Source organism: Dermochelys coriacea, chromosome 8, assembly GCF_009764565.3.
Source record: "Dermochelys coriacea isolate rDerCor1 chromosome 8, rDerCor1.pri.v4, whole genome shotgun sequence".
Taxonomy (NCBI): domain Eukaryota; kingdom Metazoa; phylum Chordata; order Testudines; family Dermochelyidae; genus Dermochelys; species Dermochelys coriacea.
The window spans coordinates 91,729,993-91,757,548 of NC_050075.1; the positions used below are offsets into that span (position 1 = coordinate 91,729,993).

The 27,556-nt window shown below is 44.3% G+C and overlaps 1 protein-coding gene across 6 annotated transcripts in view; it reads left to right on the forward strand.

Moving 5' to 3' along the window:
• DOCK7 (dedicator of cytokinesis 7) overlaps nucleotides 1–27,556 on the forward strand; it is a 144,084-nt gene that overhangs the window by 95,058 nt on the left and 21,470 nt on the right. For 5 of the 6 annotated variants that reach the window (XM_038413317.2, XM_038413318.2, XM_038413321.2 and 2 more), the window contains 14 exons: nucleotides 851–1,021; nucleotides 1,805–1,944; nucleotides 9,678–9,847; nucleotides 11,932–12,086; nucleotides 13,174–13,356; nucleotides 14,052–14,187; nucleotides 15,467–15,563; nucleotides 20,428–20,524; nucleotides 21,465–21,599; nucleotides 22,560–22,712; nucleotides 24,290–24,448; nucleotides 24,761–24,861; nucleotides 26,444–26,636; nucleotides 27,127–27,270. In XM_038413317.2, coding sequence (XP_038269245.1) covers nucleotides 851–1,021; nucleotides 1,805–1,944; nucleotides 9,678–9,847; nucleotides 11,932–12,086; nucleotides 13,174–13,356; nucleotides 14,052–14,187; nucleotides 15,467–15,563; nucleotides 20,428–20,524; nucleotides 21,465–21,599; nucleotides 22,560–22,712; nucleotides 24,290–24,448; nucleotides 24,761–24,861; nucleotides 26,444–26,636; nucleotides 27,127–27,270 — 2,034 coding nt within the window. Of the gene's footprint in view, nucleotides 1–850; nucleotides 1,022–1,804; nucleotides 1,945–9,677; nucleotides 9,848–11,931; nucleotides 12,087–13,173; nucleotides 13,357–14,051; nucleotides 14,188–15,466; nucleotides 15,564–15,990; nucleotides 16,009–20,427; nucleotides 20,525–21,464; nucleotides 21,600–22,559; nucleotides 22,713–24,289; nucleotides 24,449–24,760; nucleotides 24,862–26,443; nucleotides 26,637–27,126; nucleotides 27,271–27,556 lie in introns of all 6 variants that reach the window. The other variant, XM_038413316.2, reaches the window with a different exon arrangement.

The window sequence follows — 27,556 nt, forward strand, 5'->3', positions numbered from 1 at the left end:
ATTGTGTCATTCAGCTTGTGTTTTAATGCTTCTACATCTCTGTGCCTGATTCCCTTCTCAGGTAAACTGTCTAAATCAGGAGTTAGTCCACTAAGTCAATGGAGTTACATGGGGAGGGAGGAGTCTCTTTCCATGCTTGTTTCCACCAGAGTAATGGAGGAAGAGATCAGAAAGGGGCTTGATTGCAAAATTTGGATCTGAGCATCCATGATGTTTGGGGGTATTTGGATCTGGGCTTCAGGTTCATCTTTACTATAGATTAAAACATTCCATAGTAGATGGCCTGAACGATAATAGTATTTGAAATCTGTTGCCTACCGTGTGACCAGGGGTGCTGGAACAATTTGTACAGTGGGGGTGCTGAGAGCCATTGAACCAAACTGTAAACCTGGAATATAATGGAAACCACTTCAAGCCAGGGGGTGTGGCAGCACCCCTAGTTCCAGCACCTATGTGTGTGACTAGCCAGCCTGCTGATGTGTTGTCCTTGATCTTATTTGTGCAACTGCCTACTGAAATCAGTAGGAGTTCAATATCGCATGTGAAGTAGATGGGACTTAATCTTTAATTGTAAATAGTATGCCTGTTATGCAAATGTTTTATATTGTTATAAGCATTGTTGGCTGTGGTAAATGTTAAATGTACAGTTCCCCTATGTGAGACTTTTAATTGAAACTACAAAGAAGTGGTGTGTGTCTTACTGCTATTTAATGACAGCTAAAGCATTATAAACCCCTTTAATCTGATCCTTCAGCTGTATAACATGGTGATGGAGGATATGTCAGAAGTCACATGCTGCATTTGTGTGCTGTATTACTATTAATTATATAAATTGTGTTGTTCTTGCCAGGTGTCTTCAAAGCTTTATTCCTTACCAAATCCGAGTATCCTTGTGTCCTTGAGGCTGGACTTCCTCCGCATTATCTGCAGCCATGAGCACTATGTCACCCTGAATTTACCCTGTAGCCTACTCACGCCACCTGCATCTCCCTCACCGTCTGTGTCTTCAGCAACTTCTCAGGTAGGCAAAGCAGCAAAGGCCACGTGGAAATTCAAGCTAAGCTTTGTTCATAGGAGTAAATTTCAGAGACAGGTGTGTCACACACATGTTCAAATTCCTTTCCTGCTAATGCCTCTTGGATCACTTATTTAAAAAATACGGGCAATGCAGGTAGAGTGCCTTAGGGCAATACATTGCCTAAGGGCAATACATTTGGCAATACTCCTTGCAGCTGAGTTACCCGTCTTAGAATTGCCGTAATGAAAGCTTAAAGTGTGTCTCTGAAACCCTAAACTTTTAGCCATAATGTGCAAGCAGAACATTTTCCTTTTGAAGCGAAGAACAGTAGGCTTTTATTCAGACTTGTGCTGACCTTCTGTGATCATTAAAATAACCAAGGTCCATTTATTATCACTTTGTAACATCCAAGCATCATTCTACTACCTTGTCCCATCCTGTGCAAAAGAGTGCATGTGCAGAAAATAGTAATTTCTCAGCAAGCATGTTGCCTTGTTTAGTAGCACTGCTCTTGCTCATCAAATTAGCTGTTTTCTCATCATCTGGTTTGTAATGCATATACTTAACTAAGAAGGAACAAAAGTAAAATGTATCTACTCTGAATTATTGAAGGTTAATGAATTTACATGTAACATAAGTAGATACGTAGCCAAAAAAGAGTGAAATAGTGGCTGACATGAGATTTTCTTGAATTCTGGACAGGGCTTGTCATGTATTTCATAAATTGTATCTTCTGTGTCCTTAGTGGCTCATTACACAACTTTTAACACTTGGGTTTTTCAACAGAGTTCTGGATTCTCTACAAATGTCCAAGACCAGAAGATTGCAAATATGTTTGAATTGTCTGTGCCTTTCCGCCAGCAGCATTACTTGGCAGGGCTTGTGTTAACAGAGCTGGCTGTCATTTTAGATCCTGATGCTGAAGGGTGAGTTTTTAACTTTTTCCCAAGAGGTTACCATAATCTAAGTAGATGGTGGCTCACAAGCAAACTACTGCCATGGTCAGAGCTAATTTACATGTATAATCTGAAAGGAGAGTAGGAGTAGGAAACAAGTCCTCCAACCCAAGAATCCTCCCCTCCGACATGCTCTGCCCCCATTCCTATCTCTTTTAACCCTGACTCTCCAATCCTGTTTACAGGCACATTCTCGTGGCTGAGAATGAGGGGATGAGAGTCTCCCATTGGAGCCTTTCAATGGTACTCTTCAATTGGTTTTGGAGGCTGCTGTTGAGCAGCGGCAGAAAGTAGCTTTTTGCAGCAGTAGCAAGAACATAATTTTCAAGGGTCAGAAAATGTCTGTTGAAGTTGGGTTTAGTTATAGTAGCGCCTTTCATTTGAGATCTCAAAGCACTTTATAAATATAAATTAAGTCACACAACTCCCCTGTAAGACCAGTAAATATAGCTGTACTTCAGATGGATAAAGTGAAACATAGAATATTTTGAAGTTATTTGGAAAGGTTATGCAGCAAGAAATTTTCAGAGCTTGGAATACTGCCCAATAATCATAGGACTGGAAGAGACCTCTAGAAGTCATCTAGTCCAATCTGCCCCCTCTCACTTCCCATCCCCTGATTGCCCCCCTCAGAACCCCAACCCATCCAACCCCCCCGCTTCTTGTCCCCTAACTGCCCCCCCGGGACTCCACCCTCTATTCAATCCCCCATGTTCCCTGACCACCCCACCCTGCCCCATCCAACCACCCCCCGCTCCCTGTCCCCTGACTGCCCCTTGGAATCCCCTGCCCCATATCCAACCCCTGCTCCCCACCCACTTACCATGCCACTCAGAGTGGCAGGAGCTTGCAGGCACACCGGCAGGAGCGGCAGGCCAGAGCGCTGGCGGTGCAGCAAGCTGAGGCTGCAGGGGAGGGGGGACAGCAGGGGAGAGGCTGGGGGCTAGCCTCCCCGACTGGGAGCTCAAGGGCTAGGCAGGACGGTCCCGCGGGCCGTAGTTTGCCCACCTCCGGTCTAACCTGCTCTTAAAAATCTCCAATGATGGAGATTCCACAACTTCCCTAGACAATCTTATTTCAGTGCTTAACCACCTTGACAGTTAAGAAGTTTTTCCTAATGTCCAACCTAAACCTCCCTTGCTGCAGTTTAAGCCCATTGCTTCTTGTCCTATCCTCAGAGGTTAAGGGGAACAATTCTTCTCCCTCCTCCTTGTAACAACCTTTTATATACTTGAAAACTGTTATCATGTCCCCTCTCGGTCTTCTCTTTTCCAGACTAAAGAAATCCAATATTTTCAATCTTCCCTAATAGGTAGGGCTGCGGAATTGTCACAGCAGTCACGGAAGTCATGGATTCTGTGACTTTCCGTGACCTTGGTGACTTCTGCAGCAGCCAGTGCGCCTGCAGCAGCCACCACCTTTCCCTCCCCACAGCAGCAGCAGATTTTGAGTGTGGGACGGGGCAGGAGATTGGGACACTGGACACGGGGTGAGGCAGGTGCTGAGTGATGCTTACTTTGGGTCTCCCCGGAAGCGGCGACATCCTCCTCACTCAGTTGCTATTCAGAGGCGTGGCCAGGCAGCTCTGCGCGCTGCCTCTGCCCAGAGTGCTGTTTTCGCAGCTCCCATTGGCCCAGATACAAAGGGTACTTTTACATAGCAGAACACATTCCACACGTACCACCTATCTTCGTAAGTGGACGAGATTCATGCTCTGGGGCTCTGAGAAACAAACCGCTTCTGCTTCTGCACCTCTTCCATTAATACTCAACTACCTTTTAGAGCTTAAACTATCTGGACTCTCCCTCAGTTCCATCAAAGTTGCAATTATGTGTTCTACCACAAGACTGGAGAAACCAATATCTTTGCTCATCCCGTCACAAAGAGGTTGCTCAAGGGCCTCCAATCCCTATATCCAGACGTTAAACCGCTCACTCCACCTTGGGACCTTCACTTAGTCCTACCATGTTTGACGCAACAACCATTTGAACCACTAGCAACATGCTCCCTCCTGCACCTATCCATGACAACTGCGTTTTTAGTGTCAGTTACCTCTGCCAGACGTGCAGGAGAAATCGGAGCGCTCATGGTGGATCTACCATACACTGTATTTTTTAAGGAAAAAAGTCACTCTCCAACCGCACCTCAAATTTCTTCCCAAGGTGCATTCGTATTTTCACATCAACGAACCTATCCACTTACCTACCTTTTTCCCTAAGCTGCAAGCAAACACTTTTGAGTCAACAGTGCACACACTAGATGTGTGCAGAGCTTTGTCTTTTTACTTGAACAGGACCAAACCCTTTAGGAATTCCCTGAAACTCTGTTTCCATTGCGGAATGCTCCAGAGGTACAGCCATCTCTACTCCAAGACTTTCCAATTGGATAGCGGATTGCAATCACCTTTGTTATCAATTGAAGAACATGACTCCTCCAACTTCTATCGGAGCACACTTCACCAGATCCCTGTTGACAGCTGTGGATTTCCTACATAACGTTCCCCTTGCAGATACTTGCAAGGCTGCCACTTGGGCTTCCGAACATACCTTGGCAAAACACTATGCTCTTACCCGAGGACCCCTAACTGATGCTCGTATGGGCAGGGCTGTACTATCCACAGCTTCCTTACCAGATCCGAAGTCCCTACCTCCTTAAGAGACACTGCTTTTCAGTCACCTGGAGTGGAGCACCCACAGGGACATCTCTCTCTCGAAGAGGAGGTTACTCACCTGTGCAGTAACTGCATTCTTTGAGATGAGTGTCCCTTTGGGTGCTCCACTATCCACCCTCCTCCCCTCTACTTTGGAGTTGGAGTAGTCTCCATTGTAGAGAAGGAACTGAGGAGCCCGTCCACGCACACGTGCTGTTAAGTCACAGCTGGCGCGTGCGGTAGGCACCGTGCGTGCACGGCCTGTACAGGTACTGCTGTAGAAATCTCTGAGTGAAGGCACGGGGCGCACCAACACCTGGAGTGGAGCACCCACAAGGACACTCATCTCAAAGAACATCAGTTACTACACAGGTGAGTAACCTCCTCTTCTCTGCACTCTGTGTGCTCTTATCTAGCCTGCCTGCTGAGCTCTCTCTCATATGGGAAACCCTTTCACCCAAAGACACAGAGCCCTCGGCGTTATCAGTGCTAAGCATGGACTAGTTCCAGTGGACATTGACCCAAGCTTTTGTTTAGCTGCCCTGCCGCACAATGGAATTCATTGCTCGGACCATCTTCACCTCCATCCCTGGCAGCGTGGTCACTTACACTGTGAGCATCCACACACTCTCACACAACTTGGTGCTGGATGGAAAGCCACTGGGAAACAGATTGTGTGAAAATGTGAGGTCCGGAAGGTCTAAGGGGTAAAAAAATAAATAAAAAACCCTTAATGTGATGGTTAAGACTAAATCTGCCTATTTGGCTGATTATATTTTGTGCTGCAAATAGAAACTTTAAACATTATTTCCCCTGTTTGAGTCATATGTTCAAGTAACTCACCCATTCATTTTCAAAAGTGCTTTTCCCATTTGCTTTTGAAGCTTTCTATACCCAAGCTCACGTGTGCTGGCTCCATTTTGATGATACACACATCATAATTTCAAGGAGGATTCCCTGGAATTGGTCAAAGAAGCTGCAACTGGAAAGGGAAAATAGAGTAAAAACTAGTTTAGTCCTTTGTTAGAAAATATAGTCACGTTGCTCACTGCCTAAGGGCCAGATTCTGATCCCTTTACTCAATTTGGGTAGCACCTTCCTCCTCAAAGAGTCCTATTGAATCAGTGGAATTGTGGAGGAAGGTATGTACTATTGAACACAAGGGAATCAGAATCTGGCCCTCCATGTTTGGGACAGCTCCCCATTAAACAAAGAATATATAATACAACTGTGCAACACCTGAATATAGGGTAAATCTAGGACTGAGATGGCAAAGAGACCAGCTGTGGGCAGCAAGATCTATTTAATGCAAGCTCAGCTAGCAAGACTAATAGATCTTCTTTGTTATCCTCTGATATAGCTCGGAAATATCAGCTTCCATCTCCTTCATGCCAACTATGGAAAGTGGTGGTGGAGCGGAAACAAAGTTTAAGTTGCACTGAAATTCCTGTTTGATTGTGTTACATAAGCTGGGCAATCCTGTGATCTCCAAGGCAGTTTTTCCTTTAGCTTTTACTAACGGGACATAAAGGCAGTTACTTTACAATTATAGCAAAGAACTTTTTTCTAATCATGGTTTGTAATTTCCTGGCACTTTAAATGTTTCCTCCCTAGTTGCGTTAGGTCCCAGTGACACCACACATATAACCAAGCTGGAAGACCCAGTTACAATGCAGTTGTTCTATAAGCTAACAGGGGTAAATACCCTGAGTATGTCCCTGTAACCTGTTTAAAAATTAGGACAATCCAAGGTTTATTTACAAATGATAGCCTTTTGTAACCTGGTCCACTGACTTAGTAATAGTTATAGAGTAGATGGTGCCTGAAATACACAGGTCACTTTAATACCCAAGAGTCAAATCCTGGGGCCTATGTAATACAAAGATGTGGAGCATGGAAAGTCTTCCCTGCTTCATGGATTGGATCAAAGAACCTTGAGGAGGGTCAAGCTTGTTGCCTATAGAGGACAGAGAGGTTCTGCATCTGCTCTGCAGGCAGTTATAGAGCTACCCAAGGTTTCTTCCGATATCTTTCCTTTTCACGGAGGCCACCGAGGTTGCCAAAGTCCCAGGCCTTCAGTGTGTTGAAGGAAGGGACCAGAGTGGGGCTCTCCTGCGGTTCAGAGAAAAAATAACTTGCATATTGGAAAAGGAATGTGTTGCCAGTGACCTGCAAAAGGGGAAAACATCTAGACTGTGTCCTCTTTTGCATCTTTACAGTGAATAAAGAAGGCCAGAAAGGTTCTTTTGCTCTTGTTTTTCCTGTTTGTTTTGGGAATTTTTTTTAATTAGAAATATCAGGAATATGTACCCTTATCTTCCTGTTCTTTTTGAGTGCTGGTCCTTATGTGTATTCCGCACATGGGCTGCACATGCATGCCATGCTCCTGAGTCTGGAAATTCCAACAAGCCGTGTCCACTTGTTCCCCTTGTGCTCCAGACTGAGGACATTAGAGGCAGTGCAGGCTGACGCCTCTTCAGTTCCTTCTTACCATTACATGGAATCCCTGTGTCCACAGATTTCTCCAGCTTTTATCCTTATACTCTGTAAATAAATCTGTAAATAATTTATAACTGCATCGCTGTCCAAGCCACACACCTTCCAGGGGCCCAAAACTCCTTAGCAGACAACCTGAGCAAGCACTTCTCTGCAGCTCACAAGTGGGAGATACACAGCTCTATCCTGAGCAAGATAGTCGCTCATTGGGGAGCACCTCAATGGGATTTCTTCCCAAATGAACAGGAAGCTTCCTTTTTACTGCCCCAGAAGAGCTAAGGGTCGCGGTTCCCAGGGGATGCTCTTCTGTGGACATGCAATCTCAGACATGCCTTCTCTCCTATTTGCCTGTTACAAAAGTCTTGAGAAAGATCTGTCAGGACTGTCCCAGACAGTTTTGGTTCACAGAGCTCTTGAGGATGTCAATCTGTCCTCCTATCAGGATCCACCCCTTCCTGGATCTCCTTACTCAAGAAGGGGGCAGAAGCAGAAACCCCAATCCAGAAGTACTCAACCCCTGGTGTTTGGATGGGCATCAGAACTAGGATGTTTTTGCTCAGCATCCATCCAAGCTATTCTTACTCAAAGTAGAAAAGACTCAACTAGAACCTACTGCCTAGCTAAATGGAGATGTTTTTCTGCCTGGGTTCAGCATAAGCAGCTGTCTCCAAATTCTGGAAGTATCCCAGTTGTTTTAGATGGACTTCTGTTTTTAAAACATTCAGCTCTTTCCATTTGCTCTCACTGCTGGTCCATCTAGCAGTGATCAGTGCCTTCCTTCCTCCAGTAGATGGATGTTCCATCTTTACTCATCCTATTACAATGAGATTTCTGAAAGGCCTACTTAGGACCTTTTCACCAGTTGTCAAACCTACACCCCCGTTGGATCTCAATTTGTACTATCAGCACTCCCGGGGCCACTATTTGAACCCTTGGCAACAAGTTCCGTGTCCCACCTGTCCATGAAGATTGCATTCTGAGTGACTATTACCTCAGCCAGAAGGGTGAATGTGATGGGAGCCTCATGGCAGACCAACCATATACTGTTTTTTACAAGGAAAAGGTATCTCTTCAATAACATCCTAAATTCCTCCCCAAGGTTGTTATGGAATTCTGTGTCACTTTCCTGTTTTCTTCCCAAAACCCCACATCTCTACTGAAGGGAGAGAACTTCATTCCCTTGACATCAGACATATCTTAGCATTCTACCTGCAGAGAACCAAATCTATCTGAAAGTCTCCTAGGCCATTTCTTGCCATAGCAGAAAGGTTGTGAGGACAAGCTGTATCCTCTTAGATTTCTGGATGCATCATTGTCTGCAACCAATTAGCATATATCCCTCCACCTGATGGGAGAAGGGCACACTCCACCAGAGCACAAGCTGCCTCTACAGCATCGCTGCAGGAAGAACCGTTACTGGACACATGCAGAGCGGCTATCTGGAATTCCATTTGCACGTTCACAAAATATTACGTACTATCGTTTAAGCCTCCGCTGTGGATGCAGTTCTTTTGACATCTTTCTTGCCAGCTTCCTCACACTCTTCTCCAGTCTGGAGACTGCTTGCCAGTCACCCATATGTGGAATACATATAGGGACCAGCACTTGAAGAAGGAATGGAGGTTACTTACCCGTCACTAGAAGTTCTTCAAGATGCAGGGTCCCTATCTGTATTCCACTGCCCACCCTCCATCTCCTCTGCTTTGGATCTTTATGGATTCACTATAAGAAGAGGAACTGGAGAGGTGTTGGCCTCTACTACTTCTTATATGCTCAGTCTGGAGCACAAGGAGAACTACTGCATATGTGTGGGCCACCAGACCCTGCTTGTTAGAATTTCTGGACTCCGGCACATGGTAGCTATGTGCCCCCACTTGTGGAATACAGATCAGGACCACACATCTCAAAGACTTCCCAGTTTCAGGTAAGTAAGCTCCTTTTTTTTTTCACTAGTTGACTCTTGGAGGACCAGAGAACTGGGGAAAAGTTTTTTCATCTGAAGAGTCAGGCATGTTCAAATCTTGTATAAAGAGAATTTTTATCATAAGGTGCTTGTCAGAAGTTTCAATTAAATAAGTATTAATAAAAACCAAAGTTTTAAACAGTCTAACTAAAACCCCTGTGCCTTCTCAGGTTTCTTTCTTTTGTGTCTTGTGATGATGTGATCCCATTAGTTCTCCAGTTGTAAATTTGTGAGACTCTACAAGCAAGACCTGATACGTCAAACGTAGCATAAGTAGATTTCTTCAATAGAAGGATTCTGGGGCCCTCACATTGTATCAGTTCTGAAGGACCTGCAGACCTGTATGTCAATGAAGCAGTTTTTCTCATTTACATTCTTTGTGCTACAGTTAAAATTACTACTTAGCTGCCAGTGAATTCATAAAAGCCAGTCTCCAAAATGAGTCTGAGATTGAGAAATCTTGCATAATGATATGTGTATATGCATGCCAGGTTAAAAATAAAAAACAGGTTTTTTTTAAAGGTACTTATTTACAAAGTATTATTTGCTTTCAAGGTATTAACCAATCCCTATGACTCAACTCTCTTTTAACAGTTTGTTTGGATTGCATAAGAAGGTCATCAATATGGTACACAATTTACTGTCCAGTCACGACTCCGATCCACGGTACTCTGACCCACAGGTAAAGGCCCGGGTGGCTATGCTGTATCTACCTCTGATTGGCGTGATCATGGAAACCGTGCCTCAGCTATATGATTTTACAGGTATTTTGTGCACCAGGCTTTGCATATATGTTGAATTACTCCCAACTTTTGAGCATATTAAGTCAGTCCTGTTGGAGTGAGCAACCAAACTGTTGTGATAGCCTTGCTATTTTCAAAGTATATTATTTATTTATTTATTTATTTATTTGTATTACCATAGTGACCAAGAGCCCTAGTCAGGGACCAGGACCCATTGTACTAGATGCTATACAAAGAGAATAAAAAGACAATTCCCTCTTAAAATCTACTTATAAAACTAGAGACAACTAGTGGCTACAGAAAGGTGGCTGGTGAATACAGGGAAACAATGAGACAATATTGATAGTCAAGATAGCTAGTGGGCACAGTAAGCTACCAGCTGCAAAATGTATGCTCAAAATTGCCTTGCATAAAAGCTGTATTTGTCCACTTGTTTGCACATAACCGATAATTCATTGTGCATGAGTGTCCTTTTGCCTGTGTGGATGCAGGATTTTATCACATGCAAATTTTGCAGGCACAGTTTATTTTATTTAGACTAATAAAAGAAGCAGTGTCTATCTAGATACTTTAAACCTCTCTGATACATACATAAAAATACATCCAATCAAAGAGACAACAGCTCCATACATGTAACAATAGTACCAACAGACAGCACCAAAAAACCAAATTCCCATGTTCCTTTGCACATTACCTGATGTTTTCTTCTTCAGCAGCTCTCCTACAGTATGCCAGACTGTGTCCTGAAGGGCGGAATGTTTGGGCTATTTCAGACCAAGGTGGGGAAGCTGGATATGAAATAGTCTGGCATATAGCTAGGGCCCTATCAAATTCAAAGTCAATTTTGATCAAGTTCACGGTCACAGGATTTAAAAATCATAAATTTCACAGTTTCAGATACTTGCATCTGAAATTTCACGGTGTTATAACCTTGGGGGGTCCCAGCCCAAAAGAGGGCTTTGAGGGGATCACAAGGCTATTGTAGGGGGGTTGTGGTATTGCCACCCTTACTTCTGCACTGTTGCTGGCGGCTGAGGTGCCTTCAGAGCAGGGCACCCACAGCCAACCCAAGGCCCCTTTAACCTCTGAGTGCCAGGGTGCTGAGCCTGGAGCTGGGGAGGGGCAGGGTTGGGGGTGCCTTGGCCAAGGGCTCCTACCATATGCCAGGCTCCAGCTGCTGGTCCTGGCTGGGCTATTGTGGGATGGGACTTCCTCTTCCCCTGCCGGGGCTATTCCTAGGGGCTGGTCAGACCAACTTCAACCTCCCTAGGCTGTAGGAAGCTCTGCAGCTACTGGCTGTGAGCCCAGCTCTGAAGGCAACGCCGCTGCCAGGAACAATGCAGAAATAAGGGTGGCATGCTATGGTATTGCCCTCTTTACTTCTGCGCTGCTGCTGGCTGCAGCACTGCCTTCAGAGCTGGGTGGCTGACCAGCAACCATCGCTCTCCAGCCGCCCAGCTCTGATGGCAACATAGAAGTAAAGGTGGCAATGCAACCCCCCTACAGTGGCCTTGTGACCCCGCACAACCCCCTTTTGGATTGAGCCCCCCAGTTTGAAAAACACTGGTCTCCTCTATAGTATACGGTAGACGCACACACAAGGCAAGATTTCACATGGGGGAGACCAGATTTCATGGTCTGTGACACATGTTGCATGGGCGTGAATTTGGTAGGGCCCTACATATAGCATGCTGCTTTGAGCATTTCAGCCCTTTAAGTTAAATGACATGGTGAAGACTTTGGGGGAAATTTTCAGAAGTGCCTAAGTATCCTAAGAGTCTGTATCCCATTTTCAAAAGTGACTTAGGCACTTAGGGAACCTAAGTCCTATTGACTTTTAATGAAACTTGGGCTCCATAGTGCCTAGGTCACTTTCGAAAATGAGACTTAAGCTCCAAAATTCCATAGACATTTTTGAAAAATTTCCCCTTAGTCTCATATGTTTGATTTACATAATTAGAGAGAGAGAGAGAGAATCCCCATTTGCTAGCAATAATTTTTTCAGTGACCATTACCAGACAGTTAAATGAAACCAACAGAGAGGAGCTGTGAGGAATGGACCTTTGAATGCACGGTTTGACTGTGGTGCATGTGTTTCCCTGTAGAGACTCACAATCAGCGAGGAAGGCCAAGCTGCATCGCCATCGACGATTATGAAAGTGAAGGTGGAAGCATGATAAGTCAGACAGTTGCCATGGCCATTGCGGGAACGTCTGTCCCCCAGCTCACCCGGCCCAGCAGTTTTCTGCTCACATCAACGGTACAAAAGTGTTCCTCCTCAGAACATGTGTAAACAGGCAGATATTTATACGATTATGCCCGTAAATGATGATCACAAAGCAGCAGTGACAGAGGTCAGCATGCACCTGTGCATGTCACGTAGCAGGAGGGAGGGCAGGGGTGATGGGAGATGTGAAACAGCTAACGTTTGCACTAGGTTATTCCTGTCCTTGCGATGTGAGGGTGGGGACATAGTTAGAATGATCAGTTTTGCCAAGCTTCTGTTCCTCCTTCTCAAAGCAAGCCGATGAAAATGCCATACCATGGCTGCTGTTATGGTCATTATTGGTGAAATTCACCCTTTTGCCAAGGCTCTCAGCACAAGGCCTCTGCCCCACTTAAATCCCACTTAATCAAGTAATAAATGGAGCTTGAGTGATGCGTGAGCCTTGGGTTGGCCCTCTGCATAGGGGTGGATTTCACCTTATTTAGGTTACAGTAGCACCCATAGACCCCAGTAAACATTAGGGCCTCATTTTGCTGGGTGCTACACGCGTACAAAAGAAGGACACCTCCTGCAGCGTAGAGTTTCCAGTCTAATGAGACCGAAACCAGGAGGCTGAATGACTTAGACAGTGGAGGGGGTGATGGTCTGGAGACGAAGGGAACATCAGATTACACAGACCCATCATCTGCAGGTTTCAAGGTTGTTGTTTTTTTTTTCCCCCCTCTACTGTAATTCTGCTAGTGAATGGAGGTCCCTTGCCAGGCTGCTAACTAGCTGGAAATTTATTGAAAGCATCATAGTGGAGGTGGGTCTTGAGAAGGAGCTTAAAGGAGGACGCTCTCATAGCTTGAATTTAGCTTAAAATGCATTGCTAGGGCTGAATTCCAGTGTCTTTTGTGTCATCTGGACTCTGTCAAGGTGTTACGTCAGTTAAGGGAAATGTGGGTTATTCAGACATTTGCTCATGATGATTATTTATGCAAATCTGCTGGCCCCTGCCCTTGTCTGATGGATGGTGATCGGTTAGCCCAGCATAGTACCTGATGCAGCTATTTTTAATGGACTACCAAAGTATTTGGGGCACTAAGTGTGGCTGAAGTGATTGCTCCTGTCTGTTCAGACTGGTCGGCAGCACTCGACCTTCTCAGCAGAATCAAGCCGGAGCCTCTTGATCTGCCTCTTGTGGGTCCTCAGGAATGCCGATGAAAGCGTCCTGCAGAAATGGTTCACAGACCTCTCCGTACTGCAGCTCAATCGCTTGCTGGATTTGCTGTATCTCTGCGTCTCCTGTTTTGAGTACAAGGTACGGAAATATTGGTTAGTTGTGTTCAAGCTCCCTCGAGGCATGGAATGGGATTTAGACAAGCACTCAGGCACAAAGTGAAAAACAGACATCCCCGCCCCTTACAAAGTGTCAAAGAGCCCCCTTCAATCCATCACCCTCTCCAGGCTGTCTTCTCCTGACCCTCAAAATCCTAGCAGCTGTGCCTCTTTCCATACACACACCAGCCCCCGGTCCCTCTGCCTCTGTCCCTTCCCCCCCTGTCTTCCAGCCACCAAGTGACTCTGCCCCCTCATCACAGAGTGGCTGATTTAAAAAAAGGCTCTGCCAGCTTGCCACTCCCATAGGGAGGCACGTGGGTGCCTCCCCCTATGTATTATCCCAGGGGCTGCCACAGGAAGTAAGAGAAGAGAGAAGCTGACAGTCATATTTACTCACTCTCAGGCATCAGGGAAAACTTCCTGCAGTGGAGATTTAGCAGCTTCCCAGGTCACCAGTTGATCCTCTGCTCCTTCCCTTGGTCGTGTCTCCCTTGTCCTCTCCCCGCTGCAGGCTTGTCAGACCCTGCAGAGGACATCATGGCCTGGACGTCTCCTGCAGCACATCCTGGCCCTATGGGTCTCCAGGGATAGGAGTTCTATACATTTAGCCTTGTCCATCCCAGTTAAAAGGAGGCTTCCCTCAACATCGGTGCTTTTCTGGTTTGAAATCTGCAGGGCAAGAAAGTGTTTGAAAGAATGAACAGTCTGACATTTAAAAAGTCGAAGGACATGAGAGCAAAACTTGAAGAAGCTATTTTGGGAAGCATAGGGGCGAGGCAAGAAATGGTGCGAAGAAGCAGAGGGCAGCTAGGTAAGTAAGCGTGCCTGTTGTTGCTGACCTTCCTATATGAGAGTCACTTGAAACTATCTCCAAAGAGCCCCCAGATCCAGAAGAGTGCTGCAGGATGATATGCGTATCAGTTAAGAGCTCCATCTGATGAGCTGCACAGAGGAAGCGGTTTGCAGTGCCCAAGTTTCATTGGTCCTATAAACCCCAGGAACTATGCTACATATTTGTGAGCACCATGTGTAGGCACTTTATCTATTATCTAAATATTTACACATGTAGACATATCTCATTTATAGAGCACTCCTGTAACAGTGTCTGGGAATGGTAGCTTGACCTTCTAGGCAGAACCAACACCCTGTCACTGTATGTCAAGATCAGAGTGGAAACTCAGTCCCTGAATGGATGGTGGTTTCTGCTAAAATGATAAGCAGTGAAGTAGTTAACAATTTTGGTAATTATATTGCCATCATGTGTCAGAATTAACACCCCATTAAGAGTAATATTGCTATGTATTGAATATGAGAAGAAGCCTGGTCCGGTGGCTAGATCAATTCCACCACAGACTTCTTGTGTGACGTAGGCAAGACACTTAGTCTCTACATATTTCAGTTCCCCATCTGTACAATGGGGATAATAGTATTTCTCTACATCACAGTGGTGGAGTGAGGATAAATACAGTAAAGATTGTGAAGTGCTTAGATAATACAGTAATGGGGGGCCATATAAGTACAATAGAACCTCAGAGTTACAAACACCAGAGTTACAAACTGACTAGTCAACTACACATCTCATTTGGAACTGGAAGTACACAATCAGGCTGTAGCAGAGACCCAAAAACAAACAAACAAACAAAACCCAAATACAATACAGTAGTGTGTTAAATGTAAACTACTAAAAAAAAAGGGGGGGGAGGGGAGAGTTTCAAAAAAAGATTTGACATGGTAAGGAAACTGTTTCTGTGCTTGTTTCATTTGAATTAGGATGGTTAAAAGCAGCATTTTTTCTTCTGCATAGTAAAGTTTCAAAGTTGTATTGTCAGTGTTCAGTTTTAAATTTTTGAAAGAACAACTACAATGTTTTGTTCAGAGTTATGAACATTTCAGAGTTACAAACAATCTCCATTCCCAAGGTGTTCGTAACTCTGCGGTTCTACTGTACGGACAGATAAGTGTTACAGCTTTGCATGCTATAGAGTTTTATCATGGTGTCTGTCACATATTACTTGCAACCAAGTCTTTGGTTACCACATGGAAAAAGTTAATATTGATTTATTTTTAAAAAATTTGACATTGCCCAACAGAAAGAAGTCCATCTGGGAGTGCATTTGGAAGTCAAGAGAATCTAAGATGGAGAAAGGATATGACTCACTGGCGTCAAAACACGGAAAAGCTTGACAAGTAACTCTATCTTATCCTTCTACATCAATAATTGCGTGGTCACGTAAATTCAAGCCCTGACTCCTCCCATTGAAGCCAAAGGCAACAGTCCAGTTGTCCTCAGTGTGAGCAAGATCTGGCCATAAACTCAGACAGGCTGATTACAGGGGAATAGTTTTAATGCTGACAGACATAGCATCACTTTCCATTTCTTTCTCAGCATTTCAGAATGAGACTTAAGACTAATAAACTCCATTATCTTCTTAGATTCCTGTAGTGAGTTGTAATGTAAAGGAAAGATCCATTAGCTATATTCACAGATAGCATTTATGTCTCATGTCATCTTTCCCTTATTCCATGAGAGCATTCTGAAGTTGTCCAAGCATGCTTTCCTTTCCTGTCCTAATCCATCCCTTTGATTGTTTTTCCACATATGCTGTGTTTTTAGAAGCCACAAACCACTCAGGTACTGTAGCATTGGTGTGTGGCTCTTTTATGTAATTTTCATTTTGTACATCTGCATTCTCAACAATTACAGCTCTGTTTGTGATGCTCGGCAGAAGCTTTTTTTTTGTGTGTAACTGGCTGAAATAATCGCTTTTGCTTGTCACACCCATTACTTTTTAAGTTCACTTTGTTTTTTGCTAGAAGGCTCAGGAACGGTGTGTGAGTTTTACTGTGCACGTTTTCCATTTTCTAAAATTGCAACCCATAGGCTTCCATTCTCCCTTAGTGGTACTTTGATGTTCATGGATTAGGGCCAGTCCTTTTGCTGGGCCTTCAAACAGCTCAAATGACAGGTTTCAGAGTGGTAGCCATGTTAGTCTGTATCAGCAAAAAGAACGAGGAGTACTTGTGGCACTTTAGAGACTAACAAATTTTTTTGAGCATAAGCTTCCGTGGGCTAAAACCCACTTCACTGGATGCATGCAGTGGAAAATACAGTAGGAAGATATAGATATACAAAGAGAACATGAAAAAATGGATGTTGCCATACACACTATAATGAGAGTGATCAATTAAGGTGAGCTATTACCAGCAGGAGAAAAAAACCTTTTGTAGTGATAATCAGGATGGCCCATTTCCAACAGTTGACAAGAAGGTGAGAGTAACAGTGTGGGGGGGAAATAAGGGGGAAATAGTTTTACTTTGTGCAATGACCTATCCACTCCCAGTCTTTATTCAAGCCTAATTTAATGGTGTTCAGGAACTGGGAAATGGCAGCCTTAGAGCCCAAATGGATGGAAGGCCAAGCCACCCATAGTGCATCTACTCCTTCCTCCCACATGGCTTGACCCTGTTTCCCTCCTTCATTTGTGGTCCCGTGGATTTCTGCTGTGCATGGATCCCTGTGCTTTGATCTTGATGCAACCATATTCTCTGCCTCATCCTCTCCAGGTTGCAGAGCACCCGTCCTATCAACGACGTACGTTGCGGTACATAGTTCTCCTTCTGTGACGTCTCCAGAGTGCTTGCCACCAGCACAACAGAAATGTAGTATTTTTGCTGTTTGGCCCTAGCATATCTGTGTAACAAGCTTTGAATAGAATCCCAGGAGATTCACTGTTGCATTTTGCAGACATGTACCCAACACAAGAGTTTTAGAAATTAGAATTAATATGAAGAGTGTGTGTGTGTGTGTGTATACACAGGTACACACAACATAATGAATTAATGTTGCTTATGTATGGTGTATCTTATGCCACTTCATGCACTTATAATACAATGTTTGAACACATGCCAAAATGAGCTACATGGACACAAGTCAGCCATGCTAAAAGAACTCTTTAACCCTCTCCCCACTTCTCAGGAAAAGCTTGAGTAAATAGCCTTTGTAACATATTTTGAGAGCCATCAAACTTAGATCTAGGAGATAGTCAAGGACTCTTCACTAAGACCACCTACCCACCAGCCCTGAGACATAGGAATTTTTGGCTCAACTGTCAAGTGTATGAGGAGATAGGCAGACTTTAAGGCAACCAGGCTCCTGTGTGCAAAGGGCTTTATATCACAATCAGCACCTTGAACTGCATGCTGAAATGGATGGGAAATCAGCACAGTCTGTGGAGCAAAGATGTGAAATGGTCCAGGTGTGAAACTCCCCTGTATAAGCCAGCAGCCTTACTCTGCAGTGGTTGAGGTTTCCAAGGTCTCTCTGAAGTGGAGCACACGTTGGTGGTCCATTGGTATGGATGACTGTGGTGAGGTCTGTGTCCAAAAGGAAAGCCTGTAACCATCTAGCAAAAGGGAACTTAAATTCTATGGTGATGGGTCCCTTAAAAATACTTTGCATGAAGATGGAAAAAGGCTCTCAAGAGTACTGCTGCAATCTCCAGAAGCAGCCAGGCATCTGACAACAAAAGACAGACATAGCTCCTGAAAATGAAAGGGCTAATCCCACCTTTACCATCTCTGCCAATTGCTTTTCCACAGCTCAGGAATGTAACCTCTTGTTTTGTCAGCCAGATAGCTTTTATCCAAACCTCCAGTCATATCCAGACATTGGCAAAGCTGAACTGCGCTGTTGGACCCAATGAAATAGAGACATAGGAGCACATTCCTCCCTGGGGTGATTCCATAGCAGCAAATATAAAACAAAAACAAAAAAAACACCAGATATGAATTTGGCTTATAGAGCTGTGTGTCATCATCTTGCTGATGGTACTGTACCCCAAACAATCTCTCTTATCCCTGCTAGTGGCCTCACATACCTGTTGAACAGCTGGAGTCTCTAATGGAACTACCATGGTAGCCAAGAGATAATTTAATATTCTTCCTTAAAAGAAAAATCTGCTAAAACAACTCCATAAACCCGCTCTCCAAGTCATACTCGCACATTCTATTCTGAGCCAAATCTAGCCTCTCTTCTGCACAACTCCCATTGTTACAATGAGAGTTGTGAGCACATACTCCATCTACGGGTAGAATTCGGCACTTTGAGTTTAACACTAGAATATACACTTTATAACAAATGAATGTAGAGTATTATTCAATACAAAGAATTCTATACATAGAATCATAGAATCATAGAATATCAGGGTTGGAAGGGACCCCAGAAGGTCATCTAGTCCAACCCCCTGCTCAAAGCAGGACCAAGTCCCAGTTAAATCATCCTAGCCAGGGCTTTGTCAAGCCTGACCTTAAAAACCTCTAAGGAAGGAGATTCTACCACCTCCCTAGGTAACGCATTCCAGTGTTTCACCACCCTCTTAGTGAAAAAGTTTTTCCTAATATCCAATCTAAACCTCCCCCATTGCAACTTGAGACCATTACTCCTCGTTCTGTCATCTGCTACCATTGAGAACAGTCTAGAGCCATCCTCTTTGAAACCCCCTTTCAGGTAGTTGAAAGCAGCTATCAAATCCCCCCTCATTCTTCTCTTCTGCAGACTAAACAATCCCAGCTCCCTCAGCCTCTCCTCATAAGTCATGTGCTCTAGACCCCTAATCATTTTTGTTGCCCTTCGCTGTACTCTTTCCAATTTATCCACATCCTTCTTGTAGTGTGGGGCCCAAAACTGGACACAGTACTCCAGATGAGGCCTCACCAGTGTCGAATAGAGGGGAACGATCACGTCCCTCGATCTGCTCGCTATGCCCCTACTTATACATCCCAAAATGCCATTGGCCTTCTTGGCAACAAGGGCACACTGCTGACTCATATCCAGCTTCTCGTCCACTGTCACCCCTAGGTCCTTTTCCGCAGAACTGCTGCCGAGCCATTCGGTCCCTAGTCTGTAGCGGTGCACTTCACATCCAAGTGAAGTGAAGACCCAGCCCTTCTTTTTTCCAATTGATATCCTTTAAATAGTGGTACAGTCTATGTCTCAATCCAGAGCCTTCATAATGTAGAGATTTAGGACTAAAGTATTCTCTTGTAGCACGGCCACCATGGTAGGCAGGGTGTGGGGCAGGCATGTTGCAGCAGGAGCTCCAGGAGAAAATTTGGTTGAGTCAGCCAGAGTTGCTCCCAGGGCCCTGGAGGAGCCAGTACTATAGTGGGAGCTCTGGCACCTTTGAAAGGACGGCGTGTGCATTTTGCCTGCATCTAGCCAGCTCATTTGTGCGTCCCTCCCATACTGTAGCTTTTCCGTACACAAGGATGCAAAGGGAGCACCCTTCCCAGCCACCTTCCTGCTTAGCCAAGCAAGGCAAGCCACAATCACACACTGAAAATTACTACTGGATATTTGCCAAATCCAGCTAATTTTATTGAAGTTAAATAGTGCCACTGAAGACATGGGACCACCAGTGTGAGTAGGACTGGGACCACAGTCAGCTTTTCCAGGAAAGCAGGTCCATTATATTTAATAGCACAATCATATGATTTTCTCTGAAAGGCAGATATTTAAAAACCTTTAATATAATGAAGAGGCAAAAAAATAAATACCAGATATACATACTATGTACAATATACTGGACCCAACCTAGCTACAAGGTAGTAGCAAACTAGTGTGAACAGTGCAAAAATACTAGCTCATAGAGCACCATCTTGTGTTCAGATCCTGTAACATAAAATAAAACGTTTTATTTCTTTTATTGCATGCCTTACAATGCTATTAAACCACCTTTGAAGCAGGACTTCGATGCTTATGCTGTTATTAGAGGGTTACTGGTAGAGTAATGAAAGGAAAAGAAATTATCATGACCCAGCCTGAGGGTGATCAACCTAAATCACAGTGAATTTTTTATACATTAATAAAAAACCCCAATTCTTCCTCCCTCGGTACTCTTAAATATATTAATGCATTTAGATATTCTTGTGTGTTGTCCATAACTAACTGTGTGCATTTATAACAAGGTTTTTCCCACTGGTGAGCCTTGAGAATGTGCTGGCCTGATTGTTAAACTAACTATAACTTGAATGCTGTCTCTTCTTCCGTTAGATCAAGGGCAGAGATAGAACATGAAGCGCTTATTGATGGAAATCTTGCAACTGAAGCAAATCTGATTATTTTGGATACATTAGAAATAGTTGTCCAGGTAAGGATGAGGGGGATTTTGCAGCTGTCCAAATAACATTTGCTAGTAGATTAAGTGGTTCAGATTCTTCAACTAAGCCCTCCTGCTGTTTGTATTTAAGCTTTGCTGCTGCAGCAGAAAGGGGGATCCAGGAGGTGAGATCCTAGAACAGATAAAAGATCAGTGATTTTTCTTCCAAGCCTTGTAACAGTCTGTTTCATAAATCACAAACATTCCTCCAGCCTTCTGTAAAGGTGCTTGTCCCCCTCATTAGTGTAATGCAGGAAATATTTTCTTGCATGTTTTAATGTATAAATAATGCCTGGAAGAATCTGTAATAATTCCATCGTCCTGCCTTCCTCTGACAAATTCCTGCTAGCTCCTTCCTAGGTTTGCCATTCTGCTCCAGGGCTCTGCAGGAGGCATTGTGCTTCCCAGAGGCACGTGAGGATGGTGCCACCGGAACTATCCCATAAGGAGGTGCAGTGAGCTCCCCTCTGTGACTATGGCCCTGTTGTTGTTTGTCTCTCCTGTTGTTTAAATGTTAGCGGGGAGCAATCCCCGTGCTCAGAGGGTAAAATCCTGGCCCCATTGAAGTCAGTGGCAACTGTTGACTTCAGTAGAGCCAGAATTTCACACAGAGAATCCAGTTGTGGCTGGCTCTTGTGCTGGGAGCATCTTCCGCCTTCCAAACCTACACAAGGGCCAGCCAAAGTGTCTCTAAAATAGTACTTGTAATAGAGCTTAGAGCTACATAATCCTTCAAGGGACAGATCCTCAGAAGGTGTAAATCGGCTTCAGTAGGACACCTGATTTCCACCCATTGAGGATTTGGCTCAGAAACTTGTGAGTTTCACACATTTGTAATAGGTCAGGGCAGATTATTCGGGACAGTAGTACCACCTAATCGGCCAAAGGGTTAACTTTGTTCATGTGACTGTTGATTTAATTTTGACAACAGACTGTGTCTGTGACGGAATCCAAAGAGAGCATTCTCGGTGGGGTGCTGAAAGTTCTTCTCCACAGCATGGCTTGTAATCAAAGTGCACTTTATCTGCAACACTGCTTCGCCACGCAGAGAGCTTTGGTTTCAAAGGTGAGTGTTCTGCAGGGGACTGTCACATGTAGTGGGGTTTTCTCTTCAGTATTTGGGTCATGGCTGTTATTTTGTACTTCCTAACGTTAGTGTTTACGCTGTGGGGTTTGATGAATGGAAGGAGGCTGTTTATTCTTCACGTTTGCTACCTGCAGTCATACACTTCAGGTCTGACTACTATGGACAAAATGACTTTGTTTTGCTGGGCTGCTTGTTAAAATTATATCACATCTTTTCTACACACACTGAGCTGAGTTAGCGCCTCTCTTACTCATTGAGACCTACTCAGAGCTACTTACCCCCACCCTACCAATGTCAAAGGAGCCCAAGTTGCTGTAATGCACACCAAGGACCCTCTATCCTAATCTAACGTCACCTTTCTTCTTCTTCCAGCTCCTCGTCATGTAATTTTCACCCTCTCGACATGGGTAATGTAGACATTGATATCTTAATGGAGTCCAATGGAGTACAGAATTTGACCCTTGGATTTTGATCCATGAGTCTAATGAAGTTTGAGTAAGAAAGGCTAGTAGTCAAAGCTGGCTTAACATAGAAACCAAGAGAACTGGAAGAAAAAGTAATTTACATCAATATAAACTCCTTGTAATATTACTTAGGGCTCGCCTCTGTGAACAAGTAGACTGCAGCAAGTCAGGGTGTGAATCTAACTAGCCAGCTGTGGTCTATCTGTCCTTGTGCATCCGATTGACACATGTTAACAGTTCATTTGAGCACTTTGATCTAGTCCTCTTTGTAATTGGACTAGCTCAGAGCACTCTATTGAACTGTTAACGCACACAGACAGACCGCAGAAGACTAGTGCGTGGTAGATTCACACCCCAGCTTGCCGCGGTTAAATTGTCCGCGTAGCTGAACCCTTAGATTCACCTCTGAATTCAATCCATTAATTGGTGCTGGCAGCTTCAGCAGAATTACTTTTCTCATGTGCTGTCACTACAGTTCCCTGAGCTGCTGTTCGAAGAGGAGACCGAGCAGTGTGCTGATCTCTGCCTGAGGCTTCTGCGACACTGCAGCAGCAGCATTAGTACCATACGGTCCCATGCGAGTGCCTCTCTTTACCTCCTTATGAGGCAGAACTTTGAGATTGGAAATGTAAGTATAAGACTGCTGCTATTATTCTGTCAGCATCATTTGGTGTTTGCTTATATTACAATAGTACCTAGAAGTCCCATTGGCGATCAGGGACCCACTGTGAGAGACAGTCCCTGCCCCAAAGAACTTACAATCTAAATAGGCAAGACATGTGAAGAATAGGAGGGGGAAACAAAGGCACCAGGCAGTGAAGTGACTTTGTCGTGTGTCACACGTCAGGTCAGTGTCAGAGCAGAGATTAGAACCCCAGCCTCCTGAGTTCTAGTTTGATGCCCTGTCCCCTAGACCAGGCTGTCTCTCTTGTTATTTTATAGGGACTTATTTAAAAAAAACAGACAAGGACCTCCACTGAAATGTCGAATTTTTCTCAAGCCGAATGACTTGTTTAATACTCACTGTTTTTGTAGGGCCAGGTCAGACTCTTAGGCGCAGGCCCCTGGCAGGAGATGATGTGGGGCCACATTAGGTCAGGAGCGCACAGTGACGCACAACACTCCTGGGAAATGTCACCACTGCACTACCTCCTAGAAGAGTGTAGCAGGCATTCTCCTCTGTGGCCCTGCCTGCTCCTTATGCCTCTGTACCCTTTTCTAGGGCAGCATGCACCCCTAAGGCCACTGCAGGAACTGCCCTCTGCCCGCCTTGCACAGCCCTGTAAGAGACAGCCACCACCTGCCCCCTCGGCTGTCCCATCACAAGGCTTAAGTGTGTCCTCTATGAAAGGTCTGCATGAATCTAGACTAATTAGGTGCTGTTGGTTTTGTTTTCTGTATGAATCTAATTGGATCTCGGCCTGATTCTCCCCATATGCACTTTACATTACAAAGAGAGCTCCCAGTGTTCACTTTACTATTAAATGTTTTAACAGTGCCACTGCAACAATCTCACAAAGTATACCCCAAACACCTTGTGTTTCATTACAGAGTTCCTGTAGCTGAAATTAGATCTTCTTTCATCTTGTCATAAAATCTTTGCTGTTCATGAACAGCAGAGACTGAAGCTTCTGGGCTCAGATGCTCTTAATTTGAGAGCAAAAAGGGGAAGGGAACTGAAGCTCACTTAATCACTATCACAGGACTCTGTCCACTGAAACTACAATGCCTCTCTGTACCCTCTTGCTGAGATTTGGCCTGTGGTCTGAAACAACACAGAATGGGGTACCTGAAATAGAAGGTCATGCACACATGGGGTAATGTTTTCCTCTAAAGGGACTGGGTCCCACAGGGGCCAACAGGTCATTTAATACACCGTGCTCAAGAGGGGAGCAAGAAGAGGTAGGGAAATTTAACAGCTCTTCTCTGGAGAACACTGGCCTGGAACAAAGAACCCTTGCCATATGCCAGCCAAAGACACACAACAAACAAAGTGACAGGGACACCAAATAAGTCCAGCTGGCCAACCCCCTTAAGCTGCTCAGCTGGCCAGCCCCCTTAAGAAAGGGAAGGTGTTACTAAATGTTTGGTTTTTATCCTGCGTCCATGGCTGGTGGGAGGATGCAAATGCCACTTTGCTGGCATTGCAATGAACAGTTACAATTCTTATGGAATCATTTCATTGTAGTAACTTTTCTGTTGCAGAACTTTGCCAGAGTGAAAATGCAGGTAACCATGTCCCTCTCGTCCCTGGTGGGAACGTCCCAGAATTTCAATGAGGAATTTTTGAGACGTTCTCTAAAGACTATTTTGACCTACGCTGAAGAAGATCTGGAACTCCGGGAGACAACATTCCCCGATCAGGTTAGAGAAATGCCACCAGGCCAAGAGTTACATTTAGCTGGAAAGAGTGGCTGGATTTTCATGAATCCTTTGGGCATGACTCATTCTAGGTTTTTAAAACGGGCTGATTTTAGATTAAGCCACAATAGTAGGGCTGTTGGATACATTTCCTGGAGTGGGATCCATGAGCTGCTCTATAAAACTCAAGCCCTTGATTAGCTCCCACTGATAACAAGGAACAAATGCACAGATTCAGAGTAGGCACTGCCCTAATGTGTTAGTGTATAGTGAGGTTCCTGATGGCAATTCATTACATCGGCTTCTGTATTACAGGTCCAGGATCTTGTGTTCAATCTCCATATGATCCTCTCTGATACAGTTAAAATGAAGGAACACCAGGAAGATCCAGAAATGCTAATAGACTTGATGTACAGGTAGAGTTTTTATATGCCTATTGCAGAAGATGTACAGTGGATGCCAATGAACAATCAGCTATGGTATTTGAAATTATCACAGCTCTTGCTGTATTTCCCATCTTTAGATCTTGAAATACCCTGTCATAGTGATTTTTATTTTTAAGGTAGCAATTGCCTTTTTTACATTGAAAATTGCTTTCCTTGTGTTACCATGATCCCCATGGTGCTGAGCATGCCAATATCACTAAATGCAGAGGTCAAATTGTGCTGACCTCTCCTCCAGTTTGAGCTATTTTGGCGGCACCACTTTTCCTGCAAATACAGGAGACCATTGAGACTCACCCACAGGCCTCAGAGTTTCGCCAAATCTCTTTCTCCCATGCTCAAGATTAGTGCTTCCAAAATAGCATTGAAACACTGAATTCTTATAAAAAGCTATTAGCAGTGCAGCCTTCCTCGGCGGTGCAATACCTGAAGAACATCTCATGGGGGGGCAGACTGGGAGAGAGATCAGCCCCGGAAGGGAAAACCTCGGATAACATTTTCCATTCCGGATTCTGACCTGTGTACTAGTGCAAGGTGTCTGGGATACAGGATCCAGTCTAGCTCCACAGAAGTAAAAGACAACTAGTGTTTTCAGAGAGACCAGGCGCAGCCCCATATCGAGCAGTAGGCAAAGGGAAAGGAGTGATAAGCAGGACAGAAAGAGGCTGCTAAAATGGCTGCTGTTAGTCTGTTTTGAAACTGAGGCCAGGTGCTGGAGTCTGGTGAATGAATCTGATCAGCTTGTGCTGTTTGCAGAGAGGCATGGTCCAAATGTCTCTAGATTTTGGGAGTGTGTTTGCTGTTCAGAGAGCTGGATAAGGGTCAGGTGACAAGTGGTGAACTTGGGGGTCTGATCCCAATTTCCACCCCACAGCCAACCACAGAAATTAGCACTGTTCAGCCCAGTGGGCAGTGTCTGCTCAGGAGGGGCCCCAGACTGAATCAGGCTGGGTATTTCAGGTTATGCTCCAAGTGCATTGGCAGAGAAAAGAGGGGAAGCTCACACAGTGTCTGCCCACACTATGCCCGGACCAGCCCAAAGCCAGTAGAGCTTAATCCTGCACGAGGCTGAGTGTTGTGGCCTTGATCTAGCAAAGCACGTAAGTTCATGGTTAACTTGAAGCCAGTGGGACTACTCCATACTTAAGCACTTCGCTGGATCAGAGCTAGAGTGCTCAGTACCTCCCAGGAATAAGCCCTTTGTTATTATGTTCCAAGAACATTAATGTAACTGTCAAAGTGTTTTTAAAATGAGCTATTTAAACACCGCCCTGTTTCTTCCTATGCTACTGCTATAGCATTTGTTTACCCTAGTGTTTGTGCAGCGCCTAGTACAATGGGGCCCCCACTTGGTTAGCCTTTACGTGCTACTGCAATATAAATGTTAAATGATAACAACAACAAGAGTTTCTTAGCTTGGAAATCCAGGAAATTATTTTGTATTTTATTCTAGTTCATATCTGTTTTATATCAAGCCTAGAACTATGGATAGGCACTTGTAAAATATACATAAAAGTAAATGAACACTAACTGCGAGACATTTATTTTCAACTAGAATTGCGAAGGGCTATCAGACTTCCCCAGATCTGCGACTGACCTGGTTACAGAATATGGCTGGAAAGCATTCTGAAAGGAGCAATCATGCCGAATCTGCCCAGTGTTTGGTCCACTCGGCAGCCCTTGTGGCTGAATATTTAAGCATGCTTGAGGATCGAAAATACCTTCCCGTAGGGTGTGTAACGTTTCAGGTAGGAATGTGCTTTCATCCCCCCCTTCAATTGTACATTTTGGTTTTCTACCACCTAATGCTGAGATACAAAGCAATAATAAAAGTCCTAAGTACAAATCAAAGCAGTCCTGAAAACAGCTTCATCTAATACAATTTTGCCGTTCCAGACAGGGTACAACTTTTCTGAAACAGTTGTTGAAAACTGTTCTTGTGATTAGGTTCTGACTAAGAGCATCACGCTTCAATCCAGCAGAGCATGTAAGGTCATGCTTAGTTTTGAGCATGTGAGTAGTCCCGCTGGCTTAAAGTTTAGCATATGCGTAAGTGCTGGATCAGGGCCTGTGGAGAAATGAAAAATACTTGAAATTTGCCTCTTTCAAAGAGGATGTTGCCTAAGTAAAAACTGAATAAAGCTTTTTGGCCCAGTGTCAAATTAACTGTATCTTTTGGAGTATTAAATGTAGTTGCTTAAATGAAACTTTTCAGCTCTATCTAAATTGTCTCCTTAGAACATATCTTCTAATGTTTTGGAAGAATCCGCAGTTTCTGATGATGTTGTCTCACCAGATGAAGAAGGTATCTGTTCTGGGAAGTATTTTACAGAAGCAGGTCTGGTGGGATTGCTGGAACAGGCTGCAGCATCTTTCTCTATGGTAGAAGATTTTAATCTTTCTCTATATCTATTTCAGCAACACTCATAATGCTGGGCAATATTCAGGAAAAAGTATTGTAAATGAGACTGTATAATTCTGCCATATCACTTGGTTTATTTTTATGGTGTTGGTAGCAATGTTTCTCCTGGGCAGCTCAGTTAGCACCTGTAATCAACCATAGCCTATCACTGAGTGGGTTTTGTGATTTTTTTCAGTTCATCATTTAAGGTAATTGAGTTTTAGTTAGTTAGGAAGGTCTAATTCTAGTTCTAATTCACTATTCGTG